General features: G+C 44.1%; 1 protein-coding gene across 1 annotated transcript in view; it reads right to left on the bottom strand.

The window, feature by feature from the left end:
* Nucleotides 1–5,056: 5,056 nt before the first annotated feature.
* Nucleotides 5,057–15,427, bottom strand: part of LDAH (lipid droplet associated hydrolase) — a 149,484-nt gene continuing 139,113 nt past the window's right edge. The window contains exon 7 of the mRNA XM_015410077.1: nucleotides 5,057–5,248. Coding sequence (XP_015265563.1) covers nucleotides 5,057–5,248 — 192 coding nt within the window. The remainder of the gene's footprint in view (nucleotides 5,249–15,427) is intronic.

Below are 15,427 nucleotides of genomic sequence, written 5' to 3'. Positions count from 1 at the left end.
GGGGGAGTTTGAGGTGTGGAATGGAGTGAAGTCCAATCAGCTTCCATATGCAAATGACCTTGAAACGCTGGCCCAATCAGAGACGAGTGGGCTGAAGCGGCCCAGCTGTAGAAGCCCCATCCCTGCGTTCAGTCTGCAGATGGTCCTCTCCTGTCAGAGGCCCAGAGCAGACTGTGCCGAACATGCTGGCTGGGGCTCACGTGGGCGGGACTACACAAAGCAGCCAGCCAACCCAGCCATCATCTTCTGACTGACAGTTCAAGCCTCCAAACACTGTTGGTGTGCATTGGAACGTTGGGCCCCACTATGGCTTTATATATAAGGGACAGATATCCTGCCCTCCCCGCTAGGGCAGGCTCAGGGCGAACAAAAAGGCCATAGGTGTTATAAACAATAAAGCAAATCAATAATTTAACAATTTAATATCAGTAAACCATTTAAAATACAACTCTCACAAGATAGCAGAGCTGTCTTCACATCCACCATAGGGGAACAGCAGCTAGTGTCAGGCTCTGTAGGGCTTGGTTTCTTTAATGTGGTTACAGGTGTTAAGCCAGTGGCCAAGAGTAGATACTAGAGCACAATATTCAGCCAGATGGTAAATCATTTAGTATGGCACTTCGAAAGCTTGGCGGAAGAGCTCCGTCTTGCAGGCCCTGTAGAATTTTGATAAATCTCGTAGGGCCCTGATGTCCTCGGGGAGCTCATTCCACCAAAGTGGAGCTGCCACAGAAACAGCTCGGGCCCTGGCTGTGGCCAGCCTGGCATCTTTCATGCCGGGGAGAACAAGGAGGTTCTGAGAACCTGACCTCAGTACTCTCTGGGGAACATATGGAGAAAGGTGGTTCCTCAGGTATGCAGGCCCCTGGCCACATAGGGCTTTATAGGTGAGAATTAAAAGGACCAGGTAGGAGGTGATGTGAAAAGACCTCAACCTGAGACCCTGAAGAGCCACTGCCAGTCTGAGTAGACAATACTGACTTTGATGGACCAAGAACAAGGCAGTTTCATGTGTTCAGTAGACAATACTGACCTTGACGGACCAGTCAAGGCAGTTTCATGTGTTCATGTACTAAGGACAAAACTAAAAAGAAGGGCCTGTGGTTGAATGATTACCATGACAAATGGCCAGATGTTGTTATCCATACTAGCCAAAGATGCAAACACATCTCCATCAAAATGGAATGACTCTCCAAATCTGAGATTCCAACACATCTCACAAAAGGTTATGAAAACAAACATGATAAGGGTTGAAAAACACCATGCACACTGAAAGTGCTACATTATTACATAAGTATCTATTATATAAATGCTACATGAAAATACTGCACATTGGGGTTGCTTGGGCCATTGATGCAAGAACAGTCACATACATTTTAGTGCCTATATCTAAGCAACATAATCACAAACATCAAGAGCTGCAGATATAACTATCAATTGCTGGTTAATCTGCTCAGGGAAATGAGCAAGGATGTGGAAGGTCAGTTGGTTGAAATCAGCAGGCTGAAAGTGGGAAAGGACAAATTTGGTAAGTGGAGATGAGCCATAAACTAGCTCAAGGAGATAACCTTTCCACATTATACATGTTTTGGAACGACAGAATAAGTCTTAGGCATTAATGGTTTTTAGTCCCCATTAGCACCAAGACATGTTTTGGAAGTGGTTAGCGGAGGACCTCTTGTTCATATTAGGCCCAGTTCTCACCCAAACCAGATGAGGTAAATTGGTTCCTGGGCCATACCCATTTCAGAGTGTAGGGGAGGGCACCCAACATACCTGCATAAAAAAGGTGGCCTGCACAAACTATATTAGCTGTTAGTTTTTGATATCCAAGAATCTTATTTATTTATTTAGAATATTTACACACTAACCTTTCTCTTGAACATCTCAGGACCCAATGACATTGCATGACAATTTTGTATAGGGTCACATTCAATAATGTGAGCCATCACCTGCAGTTTGAAATAGCACGGCTCAAGAACAGGTTTACCTCCACATCTGCTGATTGTGAGAACTGGACTTTAGTGGTATCGAGGAAATAAGGACGGACAGACAGGGCTATTTTGGGGCAGGAACGCACAGGAACGGAGTTCCGGCTGGCTCCCAAGTTAGCCACACCCAGCAGGAACTCATTAGCATAATAGGCCACAACCAACAGCAGGAACTCATTAGGATTGGCTACATTAGGAGTGTGTGGCCTAACATGCAAAGGAGTTCCTGCTCCAAAAAAAGCCCTGGGTTTTGACCACAAACAAGGTAAACAGAATAAGAAGCAAAAGGTGGGTGTGGCTGGATGACCACACTTTTGGTAACACAGGGGTGTGGCCTAATATGCTAATGAGCGGTGCTGTCATGGGTGTGGCCTAATATGCTAATGAGTTCCTGCTGTTGGGTATGGCCTATTATGCTAATGAGTTCCTGCTGGGCTTTGTCTACAAAAAAAGCCCTGAGGACAGATAAGAGAGCTTTATCATGGCCTGTCTCTAGCCATCAGCCATGTGGTTCCTCTGTTGGAAAGCAGTAGAGAGGGGTAACTATTTGTGCAGACCCCCATTTGGCCTTCTACGGTAGACCGGACTCCCTTCATGAACAAAAGGGGGGGGCAGTACGCTGCAGCAGGAGGGGAGAGCAGGAAAATTTTGTTCTCCAAAGTCCATGGATGGCTGGATACCTACCATTCCCCTCCATTTTCCAACTCATTAAAAATCTTTTAAAAGATTAAAAATAAGAAGAATACTTTTAAAGGCTCTTCTTCGATATGAAAGAGACGAGAAAGAGAACCTTTTCATTTATGGATTATATTACGTCTGCACTGTTTCCAGTATAATTTGGCATGGGTACTTACTGAAGGATATTCTCTCTCTCTCTCTCTCTTATTTTATATAAAAGCATATCAAGAAAGTATTTGTAGAAATTGTAATCTTACACTGGTCTCTGAGAACAGATTTCTTTTTTAAATGGAAGAAACACAGGCATGTAGGGCTCAGTGCTGCCTGCTGACAGCCATCACCTAGCACAGGGGTGGCCAAACTGCGGCTCGGGAGCCACATGTAAGTCTTTCACACATATCGTGTGGCTCCTGGCAAGGTGGCTGGGGAAGGAAAGGGGAGGCATTCCTCCCTGATCAGTGTTCCCTCCCCCAGCCAGTGTTTACAGTTTAGTTTATTGTAATTAGCCACTGGCCGTTACAAAATTACAAAACACAAATTGTGAACTATCTATAAGTTAAAAGTCAGAATATACAAAAATACCGAAGATCAGTTAACAAAATATGACTAATTTAATACAGTAGCCTAAATAATGCCCCTTCCCGATGCCACCTTGGAACGTATATTCTTTGCAAGAAGGGCAAATAATGAAACTTTATAAGAAGAAGAAGAAGAAGAGATTGGATTTATACCCCGCCCTTCACTACCCAAAGGTGTCTCAGAGCGGCTTACAAACTCCTTTCCCTTCCCCTCCCCACAGCAGACACCCTGTGAGGTGGGTGGGGCTGAGAGAACTCTGACAGAAACTGCTCTTTTTCAAGGACAGCTGTGCCAGAGCTTGTGACTGACCCAAGGTCACATCAGCAGGTGCAAGTGGAGGAGTGGGGAATCAAACCCGGTTCTCCCAGATTAGAGTCCGCGCACTTAACCACTACACCAAACTGACATATGCATCAATGTCAGATAACAAAAATGATTTTTTCCCCTCAACTGGGTAAGCACTAAGACCAGATAAAATATCTGCTAAAAATTTAGCCCTTGGAGTAGACTACAATGGGCAAAAGAGAATGTAGTGGGGTAAATCCTCAAGTTCGTGGGAACCACAAATACATAGGCGATGGGCCAATGGAGTTTGATTGAATCGGCCCTCCAAAATTGCTGTTGGCATTGATTGAAACCGTAGAGAGGTAAAGGATGCTCTAAGTGCATGTTTAGAGATATTAACTAGGTATGGAGTGTTCTAGTGTGGTCCAATTTAATTAATTTGTACCATGGTGCGGCTTTTGATTTTAATATCAAAGAGCCCCCAGCCAGTGTTCCCCTCCCTGGGTAGGTTTGTGGTGGGGGAGAGTAGAGAAAGAAAGCAACTTTAACTTTAAATGCATTCTCAAAGCACCCCACCCCCAAGCCTACAAATATCATTGGACAAATAAATATCATTATTAATATCTTTTACCCCTTTTGTTTTTATTTTGGCAGTCTCATTTAATGTTAATAAAAACAAATTTGCATATTTCCAATAAAAACAGGTGTGTAATATTTGTTCATGTCTTGCGGCTCTCAAATACCTGACGTTTATTCTACGTGGCGCTTACATTAAGCAAGTTTGGCCACCCCTGACCTAGCAAATTATTTCAGTAGGGGATCAACTTCATAAGGAAATGCTTTCCTGTATTACACTGCAGCTCTTTGAGATTTTGATATTAGGGGCTGTTTCACACGTACATGTACATCACTTAAAACCCCCTTGCCCAGTGATCCGCAGCTAAATGCAACAATTACCTCCTTTTTAAGCACTTCATTTGAGAGAACTTGGAAGCCCTGTAGATGGAACTTGATCAGTCATGGCTGTTTCACATAAAAAAAGCTAATTCCTTGATGCCGCAACCACATACATGCGTGAACTCATTTTCAATAACACCATCCACCAATGGGAACTGACACTTGCCCCACAACTGACAGTACTGGAAGGGAATGTGATTATAAGTCGCTTTGAGACTCCTTAAGGTAGAGAAAAGTGGGGTATAAAAACCTACTCTTCTTTGTGGGGGAAGCTCTAACTTTTGATTTTAAATATAGCAGCCACTGACACTAGGCTACTACCACATAATTTTAAAAGTTAGTTTTTGCATTTGATAGAATCCATGAGAGGCACTTACATCCGCACTGAAGGCATTTAACAGAACCCTGTCAACAGGATTGCACACTAATGTCATACTACGCCCCCAACAGGAAAGAAGCCACGATTCACAGACAAAATCAGGGGAGCAAACCTTCCCAAGTACAATTACACGTCCACAAAACAGGTATCATCTCACAGCCGTTGATTTTATCCATTGCTTCACGATTTATAGTCTGGCTAGATCATCCTGTACCCATTCTGTAACCATAGCAGCCACTTCCTTGCTGGCTTCGAGAACAAAAGCATGTCGGATTCCTTTTTCACACAATCGGATGTCTCCATCTGGAAACTCTGCCTTCATCTCTTCATAGTATTGCACTGGGCACCACAGGTCTGTAGCTCCATAGTAAAAAGTCAGCTAAAATCAAAGTAGAGAAATTCAATTAGAAGAAAAATCAGTTCAGACATCACCCGTGGATTCTTTCCTCAACTCAATCACTGCTAAATCTATTGACAGAATCAAAGCTATAGAGAGTCAAATCTTTAAACCAAGTTTTTAAAATACTCAAATCCAGTCATGCGGATACATATTCCATTCATGCTGCACGATTCATGTATATATATTGTTCATCCGTACAATAGTTCATAACTCCATTTCCCCAATAAAAATTAGCCAACAGAAAAAAATAGTTTAATTGCAGTCCTAGTTTCTCTAGATATTCCCGTGCACTTTCTGCCTTAAAAAATCTTGAACACATTACCAAATGAAACGTCCATACAATATGAGTTGAGAATTCAGATACCACACAACTATGGCAGCTGCTGCAAAAACACTAGAAGAATCTGTGATTGCTATCAACAGGATGTTTACATTTAAAGAGTTTCTAGGAAAATAATGAAGATTTCCTGCAGTTGACCGTACTGGCATGACAGCTCGAGAAAGTGTAAAAGTACTGACAAATTTTTTCCTTCTTCCCGGTGTACAGCTTCCGCAGACTCACGGATTAAAAAAAAAGACAATAGATTAAATGTATAATAAACATCCACGTAATGGTGCCCTCTGTTCAGATAGGTCAACAGTCTTAGACTTCACTTTCAACCTTGGCCCCACTTTTAAAACTCCAGCTGACAAACACAAGATTCACAGAGAGTCGCATTCCTTCCCAAATCCTCCTCCTGTGTTCATTTTCTTCTTACTTTTAAAAAACACACAACGATTTCACCAGCTAAAAGGTGGCACTGTGTGGCTGGTGTGATCTACCTTAAACTGAGGAATAACTCAGTTGTATCTCATGACCATTGACTGAAGGTTGGAACTTTACACAATACTAGACAGCAAGAACAGCTATGCCTTATTTAACATGCTGATACGCTGTACTCTCTGCAGAATTCCTGAAGCAAACTGAACCTATCAAATGACGGATATAATCTGGTTCACAAAGTTTCAGCCAAGGAATAACCCCCCCGCCTGCCTTTTTAGTAAAGATACATTAAAAAATTGCCTCAGCTGTTCTTTAATTGTGGAATTTCCTCTTCTTCTTCCCAATAAAACAATAAAAATGAAACAATCTGCTGGTTTTGGGAATTCTGCCTTGAATTTTGGACTTTACATATGCTGTACTTTGGCGTTACCAGTTGGATGTGAGTTAAAGTGCTAGTATTAACCAAAAAACACGTGATATATAAGAATTCTTTCACAAAATGCCTTTGCCATATGGAGATCAGCTGGTGCTATATTTGTGTTTGTCTTAATCTGCTGGGAGAATGATTTGTTTATTTTCATGAAAAAGTTGGATCAAACTATTGATGAATATAATTAAATTCAATAGTTCCCAATGTCATTCAAGTACTATTTTCTAGGTGTAATACAGTCCTGGATTTTCTTGCTGTACCTTTGAAGAAAAGTTGGTAACTCAGTATAGGAAGCACCGGTTCTTCAGTGGGCACATCAGCTGAGGCTCTGTAATTAGTTTTGGGAAATGCTGTGGTCTTAGTTGTAACGTCACTGAGTACAGTAGAGATAAAATTAACTATCCAGACCATGAGAATATGAAGACTTGGATCCAACAGAGGGCTTTCAGTGAATGAGAGGGGTATGTGATTTTCATTGATTTCCCCCTTCCTAGGGATGCCAACCTGAGGATCCCCCAGAATGACAGCTCACCTCCAGACTGCAGAGATCAGTTCCCCTGGAGAAAATGGATGCTTTGGCGGGTGAACTCTGTGGCAAGGTACCCCACTGAGGTCCCTGTTCTCCCCAGGCTCCATCCAGAAGCTTCCCAATGTGGATCTGGTAGCCCTACCCCTTCCCACTGCTCACTTCCAGTGACCTGTCATGCAGTTTCTGGGGCTTCCCTTTCTTCCAGGAGCAGCATTTCAAGGGGGATTTGGGCCTGCAGACTAGGAGCAGATACAGTGGGGCAATGCGGCCATCTTTGAGACTGCTCACAGGATATGGTTTTGGCCTGTGCACTATTTCTGATAAATATATGTATGTATGTTTGTGGTTGCTAACACACATGCACACACCTGAACTGTGGTTGTGAATCCCTATGGGTTGGGAGAAAGCTGCTTGCCTTGAAATGCTGTGACCTGACAAGCTCCTAGCCTGCTGTTTGTGCAAATGGAGTTTGACACACAGACACAGCTCAGCTGAGGAAGAAGCTGCATCGCCATTGCTAGCAGTACAAAACAACAACTTTCATGGATGTAACCACCATTGATGAACTTTTGGTAAACACGTAACCCTGATATCTGGTTTGCATCAAAAAGGACAGTTTCCTGTTGAATGGTCGTTTTATGGCTTGGGACCAGGCCACATCGCTCTACACATCAATGGTTGCCTTGGTACCATCTTCACACCTTGACCAGATGCATCCCCTGATTTAAAGGTTTAGATTTCAACATTGCCCACTCCTCTTAGGTAGGCACGTCATTATTTAATAACCAATAGTGTTAGTTCTTGGGACGGACCACAGGTGGGAAGGGCAAAGAGGATGGCATCAATGCCAGCCCCCAAGAGCCCCCCTATATAAAGTGAGGTTCAACAGTTTGAACCCCACTAGCCATCTTCTCCCCTTAACTAGTAATTTACAGTCTTGCTGCTATTGTAATCCTTTGTTTCCTCTCTGACCTCGTGGACTGCAGCCTAGAGGTCTACACGTGTTTGGCTGGTTCCAACCGTGTGCAGTAGAGTACTTATAGTTATCCTGTTTGTTTCACTTATTCTTCATTGGGAAGATCAAGCCTCTGATCAGATAAGTATTTGCTACTCCCTTCCCCATTCATTTAGTGTAAAAGTAACTGATTGCTATTTCTGTACTACTGAGGATCTTGTGTGCATGTGTGTGAGAATCTGTTTTTGCGTATGTATGTGAACTAGAGTTAGGAAATAAAAGAAACCAATTGCTTTCATCATACATTAGCCTCGTCTCCATTTGTAACCGGATTTCCTTTGAGGGTTTTCACCTCCTGTATACACTGGTCAGCACCACCGAAATTAATAATTAATAATGCCTCTGCTGTACATAAAGCAGTCAGGCTAACAATGGGGTTCCATCTCAGTTAGACTGGCATAGATTATTGTTGCTCAGAAAAATAAAGGATACTTCTCTGAGCTATATTTGATGGACATGACATGAGCCAGTTTGGTGTAGTGGTTACGTTTGTGGACTCTAATCTGGGAGAACCGGGTTTGATTCCCCACTCCTCCACTTGCAGCTGCTGGGTGACCTTGGGCAAGCCATAGTTCTCTCAGCCCCACCTACCTCACAGGGTGTCTGTTGTAGGGAGGGGAGGGGAGGGGAAGGGAAAGGAGTTTGTAAGTCACTCTGAGACTCTGAGTGAATGGCGGGGTATAAATCCAATCCTTCTTCTTCTTCTCTTCAAATGTCTGAATAGCTTAAATGCCTTCAGCAAGAACATAAGAGAAGCCAATGTTGGATCAGGCCAATGGCCCATCCAGTTCAACACTTTGTCACACAGTGGCCAAAAATACCAGGTGCCATCAGCAGGTCACCGTACCTTACTGTCAGATGACCACCAAGAACTGGGATGACCCTACTGTTATGAAGGAAGAGAAAGCTGCTCTTGGATATGCATTTTAGGAACCCATTAAGGGAAACTTCAGTATTATATTTTTGCCACCTTGAAGGTACAAACAGATTTGCAATGCTGGGCACCAAAGTGTTGTTGGTGTTCCTTCCACTCGATCACTGCCCAGGTAGATGGAAATAACCCTGATAAATGAGAGTGAATTAATATGACAAAGCATTTTTCAAACTAGGAGTGCTAATTATTTGTGATAATTAGAGTAGCACCTTCTGATCTGAAACACATGCACCTCTCTCAGAGTGGCTGTTGTTTTTTTACATTTGGCCCTATACATACTTTTGTGGCATCTTTTTTCTATATTATCTGCTGATTTAGGAGGATGTAAGCCTTTTAAAGTTTGTGGAATTCTCAATTCATTAAGAGAGACTTAGGCGAAATCTTATGGTAAATTTGACCCTAATATTGGACTAACTGCTCATGAGTATCTGATCATACATCAAAATATGTTTTCTTACTCACGAAGTTGATCTACAATATTGTACATATTTTCTCCTTGTACTTCCCAGTGCTCATGAGGGTAGACACAGATCTTAGTGTCCAAAGGTAACAACGAATTGTCATCCTTCATCTTCCACTTTCTATTAACTTAATTTTTGTGAGGTTATCATTTGCATACTCTACTTTTCATAGCTTGTGCATATCATAGAACATCCAATTTGAACATATAATAATTTGGCGTCCCACTACATGTGCCAATGAGCACATTTCAATGCTACGTGTAGCAAAATCCTCATGTGCAACTTTCCTAACTTCCACTCTGAACTTCAGCGGTGTGCAGTGCAGTCCAAAAAGTACATGGCACCTGCCAAAATAAGAGGTGTTCCTGGCTGTAGAGAGGATTTGAGACCATATGGAGTATTTGGAAGATTTTCCACTACTGGAGGCAAATAATTTACTCTGGCTATGGGGAGAGAGTCTGCATCTGTGGTGTCTTCCATACGGCTGCTTTCCAGATTGTGATCCTTTCAAGGGCAATAACTATTAAACTGCTATGTACAGCTTTGGACACTGGGTCATGAAAACTAGGCAACACCAGACCAGCTGTTTCAATAAAACCAGTTCAAAATTGGTTTTGGCTGCTTCAGTTTGCAATTTTCTTCAAGTTGGTTTAACAAAATGAGCCCTTGCCTTAAAAGAACATAGAGTCGTTAATTTGTCAGTGAAAAAAAAAGAGATTTCTTCAAAGCCATTTTGACTTGAATTTTGCATTACAAAACAGGCTCATCTTCATAAAAGGCTTTGGGCCACAATCCACAGATGCCTTTAACTGCACTTAGGGGCTTTGGCACACGAACCAGGTTTTCATCATTTCTTTTCCCCCAAGCAGCTCATTGTGTTTCATCTGAGATTACCTCTGAAGTTTGTTCAAATCCTTTTCAAAGAGGTGGTTGTATTGTTCTCCAGAAAAAAAGAACCAAGAGGCATGTATGCACCACCACCATACGTCACTGTCATTCAGAACAAGAATGTTTACCTTCTGTATCCACCATATTGTAATGGACAGAATACTGAACCTATTGACTACGGTTAAAGTTATCTTCACTGGAAACTCTGCTCTATGAACTCCACTGGCAGAAGCAAAGATGGGGACCTTATCTGTAGTGGTGTCAAGACTTTGGAGCTCTCTTCCCATACATTTTCTGCTGGTGCCAAATTTGCAAGCTTTTAGGCACCGAGGGGGAAAAAAATTCCCCATTTGCCCCTAACCATGGAGATTTTGATGGGACTTCCCTGTTCCCTGATGATTTTTTAATGTTAGTGTTCATGGAGGTAGCTGTGTTGATGGTAGGGTTGCCAGGCCCTCCGTGGCCCCCGGTGGGTGATGGGGGTTAGGGTTGCCAGATCCAGGTTGGGAAATGCCTGGAGATTTGGGTATGGAGCTTGGGGAAGACAGGGACCTCAGTGGGGTACCTTGCCACAAAGTTCACCCTCCAAAGCATCCATTTTCTCCAGAGGAACTGATCTCTGCAGTCTGGAGATGAGCTGTAATTCTGGGGGATCCCCAGGCCCCACCAGGAGGCCGGCATCCCTAGCTGTGGTTCCCCCTTTTAAAATTGTTATATGTATGTGTTTTGTGTGTTATTTGTCTGGACAGTTCTACAACCTGCTGTGCTTATAGACTTCACACTTCCACCCCATTCTTATGTTCCCCCCCGCTGCTATTTCATCTTTTTATTGGTTTTAAACTTTTTTTTTTGTTAAACTTTTATTGTTTTACCTAAAGGGTTGTAAGCCACCTTGTATAAGTTTTAAGTAGTACTTCTCCACTCAATGAGCAAGTCACTTGTGGAATTCACTGCCATGGGTGTGGTTGACTTAAAAAGGGGATTAAGCACATTCATGAAGGAGCACCCATGTTCAGAGGCAGTATTGCTCTAAATACCAGTGCTTAAGGAAGGCTTTAGCCTCTAGGCCATGCTTTTAGGCCTTCCAGGAATATCTGGCTGACTGGGTGAAATACAAGGCTGGGGGTGCTACTAGGCCTGGCCTATTTATTTATTTATTTATTAGATTTATACCCCGCCCTCCCCAAAGGCTCAGGATGGCTAACAAGACGGCACGAATGCCAACATTAAAAACAAGATAAAACAATATAATACAGTCCAATAAAGTGTTGGTGCTGGAAGCTCAGGTCTCCTCTGTGGCACAATAGTGATTTTTATCATCTCCAGCTGACTTGTCAGCTACAGCCGTGATCTGGCCATAGTGATCCATCTTCTGATCACATCCAAGTTAGATTTCTGTTATGTGCTCTGCCTGGGACTGCCTTTGGAAACAGTTTGGAAATGTCAAAATCCCTCCCCCCCAAAAAAAAAATCTCCAAGTATTTCCCAACCTGGAGCTGGCAACCCTATGTTAGGGGCTGATTACAGGGACTGTATCACCCATGTATTGAGAGATCTACGCTGGCCATCTGTTTCCAGGTACAATTCAAAGTGCGGGTTGTTACCTTTACGGCCCAAAATGGCTTGGGGCCAGGGTACCTGAAGGCCCATCTCCTCCCAGATTATCCAGCCCACCAGTTAAGATCTGCCTCTTGTCTAGGGTTGCCAACCCCTAATGGGGGTGGGTTTCCCCCCCCAATTTCAGGACCCCCAATCTGCTGCCGGCCAACTGGCCGGTAGGGAAAGCCCCTGAAGAGCCCCACCATGACTGACGTGCTCGGCGTGATGACATCACCCAGAGGTGACGTCGTTGCGCTGGGCACATTGCTTGGGGGATGTTCTAGCATTTGGCTAAAACGTCTATGGTGACCACGGAGTTTTTGGCCAAATGCTAGAGCATCCCCTGCACAACGTGCCTAGCATGATGATGTCACTTCTGGGTGATGTCATTGTGGCACGTGTGCAAAGGCTGTGCTCCAGAAGATCCAGGGGAGTGGGCTGGAGCTCCTAAATGCTTTGAGGGAGAAGCCAGGGGCCGTGTGCCTGCACTTCAAACTGTGAATTTGCATCTTGGAGGGCAGGTGCATGCAGCCTCCCCTGGCTTCTCTCCAAAAATTGTGAGGCCTTGGGAAGAAGTGAGGGGAGGGGCAGGTTGCCCCACCATAGCTAATGACGAATGACTTTAAACTCATAGAAATGTCTACAGATGGTTCCGTCCCCCTTACCCATTAGCACTCATGTACCTGGGACTTCTGCCCCAATTTTGAAAAGAACCATATTGCCTCTTGCTGCCCGACTCAGACTAATTATGCCGTAAAACTGGGCTTGGAAAGACAGGAATAATTTAGTGTCTCTTCTCTCACCTCTTTCAGCACACAACATGCAAATGGAGTCCAGAAATAACTTTTTCTCTTCCACAGCAGCTGGCATTGTCAGGTGTTAAGATTGGCTTTACACTTATGATCACGCTGACTACCAAACAGCATACATTTTGCAAAGCAACAACTTGCCAGCTGTAGAGCAACTTGGACTACAGTTCCTGTTCTTGTAAACTTCCAGCACTTTATTAGTCAAACCTCCTTTTACTGTCAGGATGCTTCAGGTATAACTTCTCACGCCAGCTCCCATTTCTCCCCTAATTTTCACATTCACAGAAATTATTAGAAGGAAGAATCGGGTGGTGGTGGCAGGGGTGGGAGAGACGAAAGGCATTTAATTTCACACTTGCCTTTGCTTTACCAGCCACTTGCCAGCTTTTTGCTCACTTTGCCTCAACTTTTTATTTTCCTGGGTACGGCTTGCCGCTTTAAAATTGCAATGACACAGAGGAACCAATAAAACACACGTTTTCAAAGAAGGCTCCCAGGTGCCAAAGCACTGCTTGGATTGACGTCGTGAAGGAAAACAGATGGAAATAGCCGAAAGCACCTGCAAGACACTTGCTGCTTGCCATAGCCCCTAATTTAGCAAGGGAAGTTAAGAGAGTTTTACAACGATCCCAAGTACAGTGAAGTCAGTGGGTGCACGCGTCACACAGCAATGGTCTGAGAAAACAGCAGATCCACAAGACAGTCGTTGAGCCGTTGTTACGTTAAACACTCCAGGTCAATAGCCATGTTGACAGAAGAAAGGATTGATGCAGTAGCAAGAGCAACATTCTGTGGCCTGCCAAGTTTTGATTTCAGTAGTTTAAATCCATAGAACATATCAAAAAGAAATTGGATGGTGCCAGGGCAGAGCAGGGCAGTTGGCATGTCTGAGTGGGATTTGGGACGCCCGGCTTAAAATTCCCAGACTGCCATGAAACTTGCTGGGGGAACTTAGGCTAGTCACAAGCGCTGTCTATAACATACCTCATGAGGCTGCCGTGGAGATGAAACAGGGGCTGCCCTGAGCATCTTGGAGGAAGAGGACAGGACAAAGAAGTACCAGATAGATAGATAGATAGATGATAGATAGATAGATAGATAGACAGACAGACAGACAGACATATAAACATGTTATCTGACTTGCACAAAAGAGTTGGATGAAAGGCATTCCTATTAGTGCTTCATTGTGACATATCGACTGCGCATAAAGTGCCGTCAAGTCACAGGTGATTGATGGTGATGCTGTAGGGTTTTCAAGGCAAGAGACTGCTTGCCATTGCCTTCATCTGCACAGAGACCCTGGACTTCCTTAGTGGTCTCCCATTCAATTACTAACCAAGGCTGACCCTCCCTAGCTTCTAAAAGCTGAAAAGATCAGGCTACCCTGGGCCATCCAGGTCAGGGATTGTGACACATTAGGGGAGTGCTAAAGTGCTGACACGACGCAGCTCAGATACCAGTTGAATCGAGCAATGAGAGCCAGTTATGGTGTGGTGCTTAAAGTGGCAGACTAGGATCTGGCAGACCCAGGTTCAAATCCGGTCTCTGCCAAGGAAGTTTGCTTGGTGGCTTGGGGTCCATCAGGCCCTCTCCACCTACCTTACCTCACAGAGCTGTTGCAAAGATAAAATGGAGGAAGGGAGGATGTCGCAGTCCACTTTTGGTCCCCACTTGTGAGAGAAGTTGGTGTATAAGTGAGGTAACTAAACAATGCGTGGGGGCAGCCCTGGAGGACAGACTAGAATGTTCAGATGGGCACAAAAATGGTCATGTGAAAATATTCAAGCTGTTTTACACGAACTACAGCATCTGTGTATCAGCTTTCAAGACCGAATCAAAGTGCTGGATTTCCAGACATGTCATTCTCAGACGCTATGGGGGGGAGGTGAGCACAGTGAGGAGTAGGAGCGGGGACTTCTCCGTGGTGGCCTAGATTCTTTGGCTTCCTAGTGACCAGGAACTTTTAGAAGGGGGAGTCTATGGGGATGCTTGTTTGGGGTCTACATGGAGGGGGCCACATCAACACTGACACGGCCCTGTGATTTACAGTGTATTCCTAAGCAGAGTCGCAGCCCTTCTAAGCCTACTGAAGTCAATGGGCTCAGAAGAATGTTAACTCTGCTTGGCATTGCACGGCCAGAGTCTTTAAAAAAGCCTGCCCTTGGAGGCTCATCACTGCTCATCTCTGCTAAAACGAAAGAAAGCTGCAGAAGCCCTTGCTGTTTACACTAGTTCTCCAAGATGCTGGGATGATGACTGTCTTTTTACTTGCTTTTTGTTGTTTTTATTTGGTTCATATTGTTGCCAGTAACTTTGAATGCTGCAGGCTAAGGGCTAGAGCCTACCATGTCCCTGGGAACAACCACGATGCACCTGCCATCTTCCTGGTGGGATTCTCTCACCTTACCAATATAGCAGGGGCTTGATGCTGCTCGGGACTGTGGCGCAGGGGAGGGTCTCCGGTCTCCTTCCCGCTCTTCTGTTTGCAAAACCCCAACAGTGTAGGGGGGGAGACAGGACCCTCCCCATCTCTCCACGGTCCCAAGCAGAATTAGGCCCTCGTGGTGCTTGTAAAGTGAGGAAATTCCAGGTGGCACAATGGTGTTGTCATCCCCACAGATGCTGTATTGTCTAGTTTGGCCCTAAGATAGAATTAAAAATAAAACAACCCCTCTTTCAAATAAATACACGCAGGCCAATCCCACACGTTGACAGTGAGATCAATACGGA

The sequence above is a fragment of the Gekko japonicus genome, unplaced genomic scaffold, assembly GCF_001447785.1.
Source record: "Gekko japonicus isolate JY-2015 unplaced genomic scaffold, Gekko_japonicus_V1.1 scaffold400, whole genome shotgun sequence".
In the NCBI taxonomy this organism is placed as follows: Eukaryota; Metazoa; Chordata; class Lepidosauria; order Squamata; family Gekkonidae; genus Gekko; species Gekko japonicus.
This window is presented reverse-complemented; position numbering and strand designations above follow the sequence as displayed.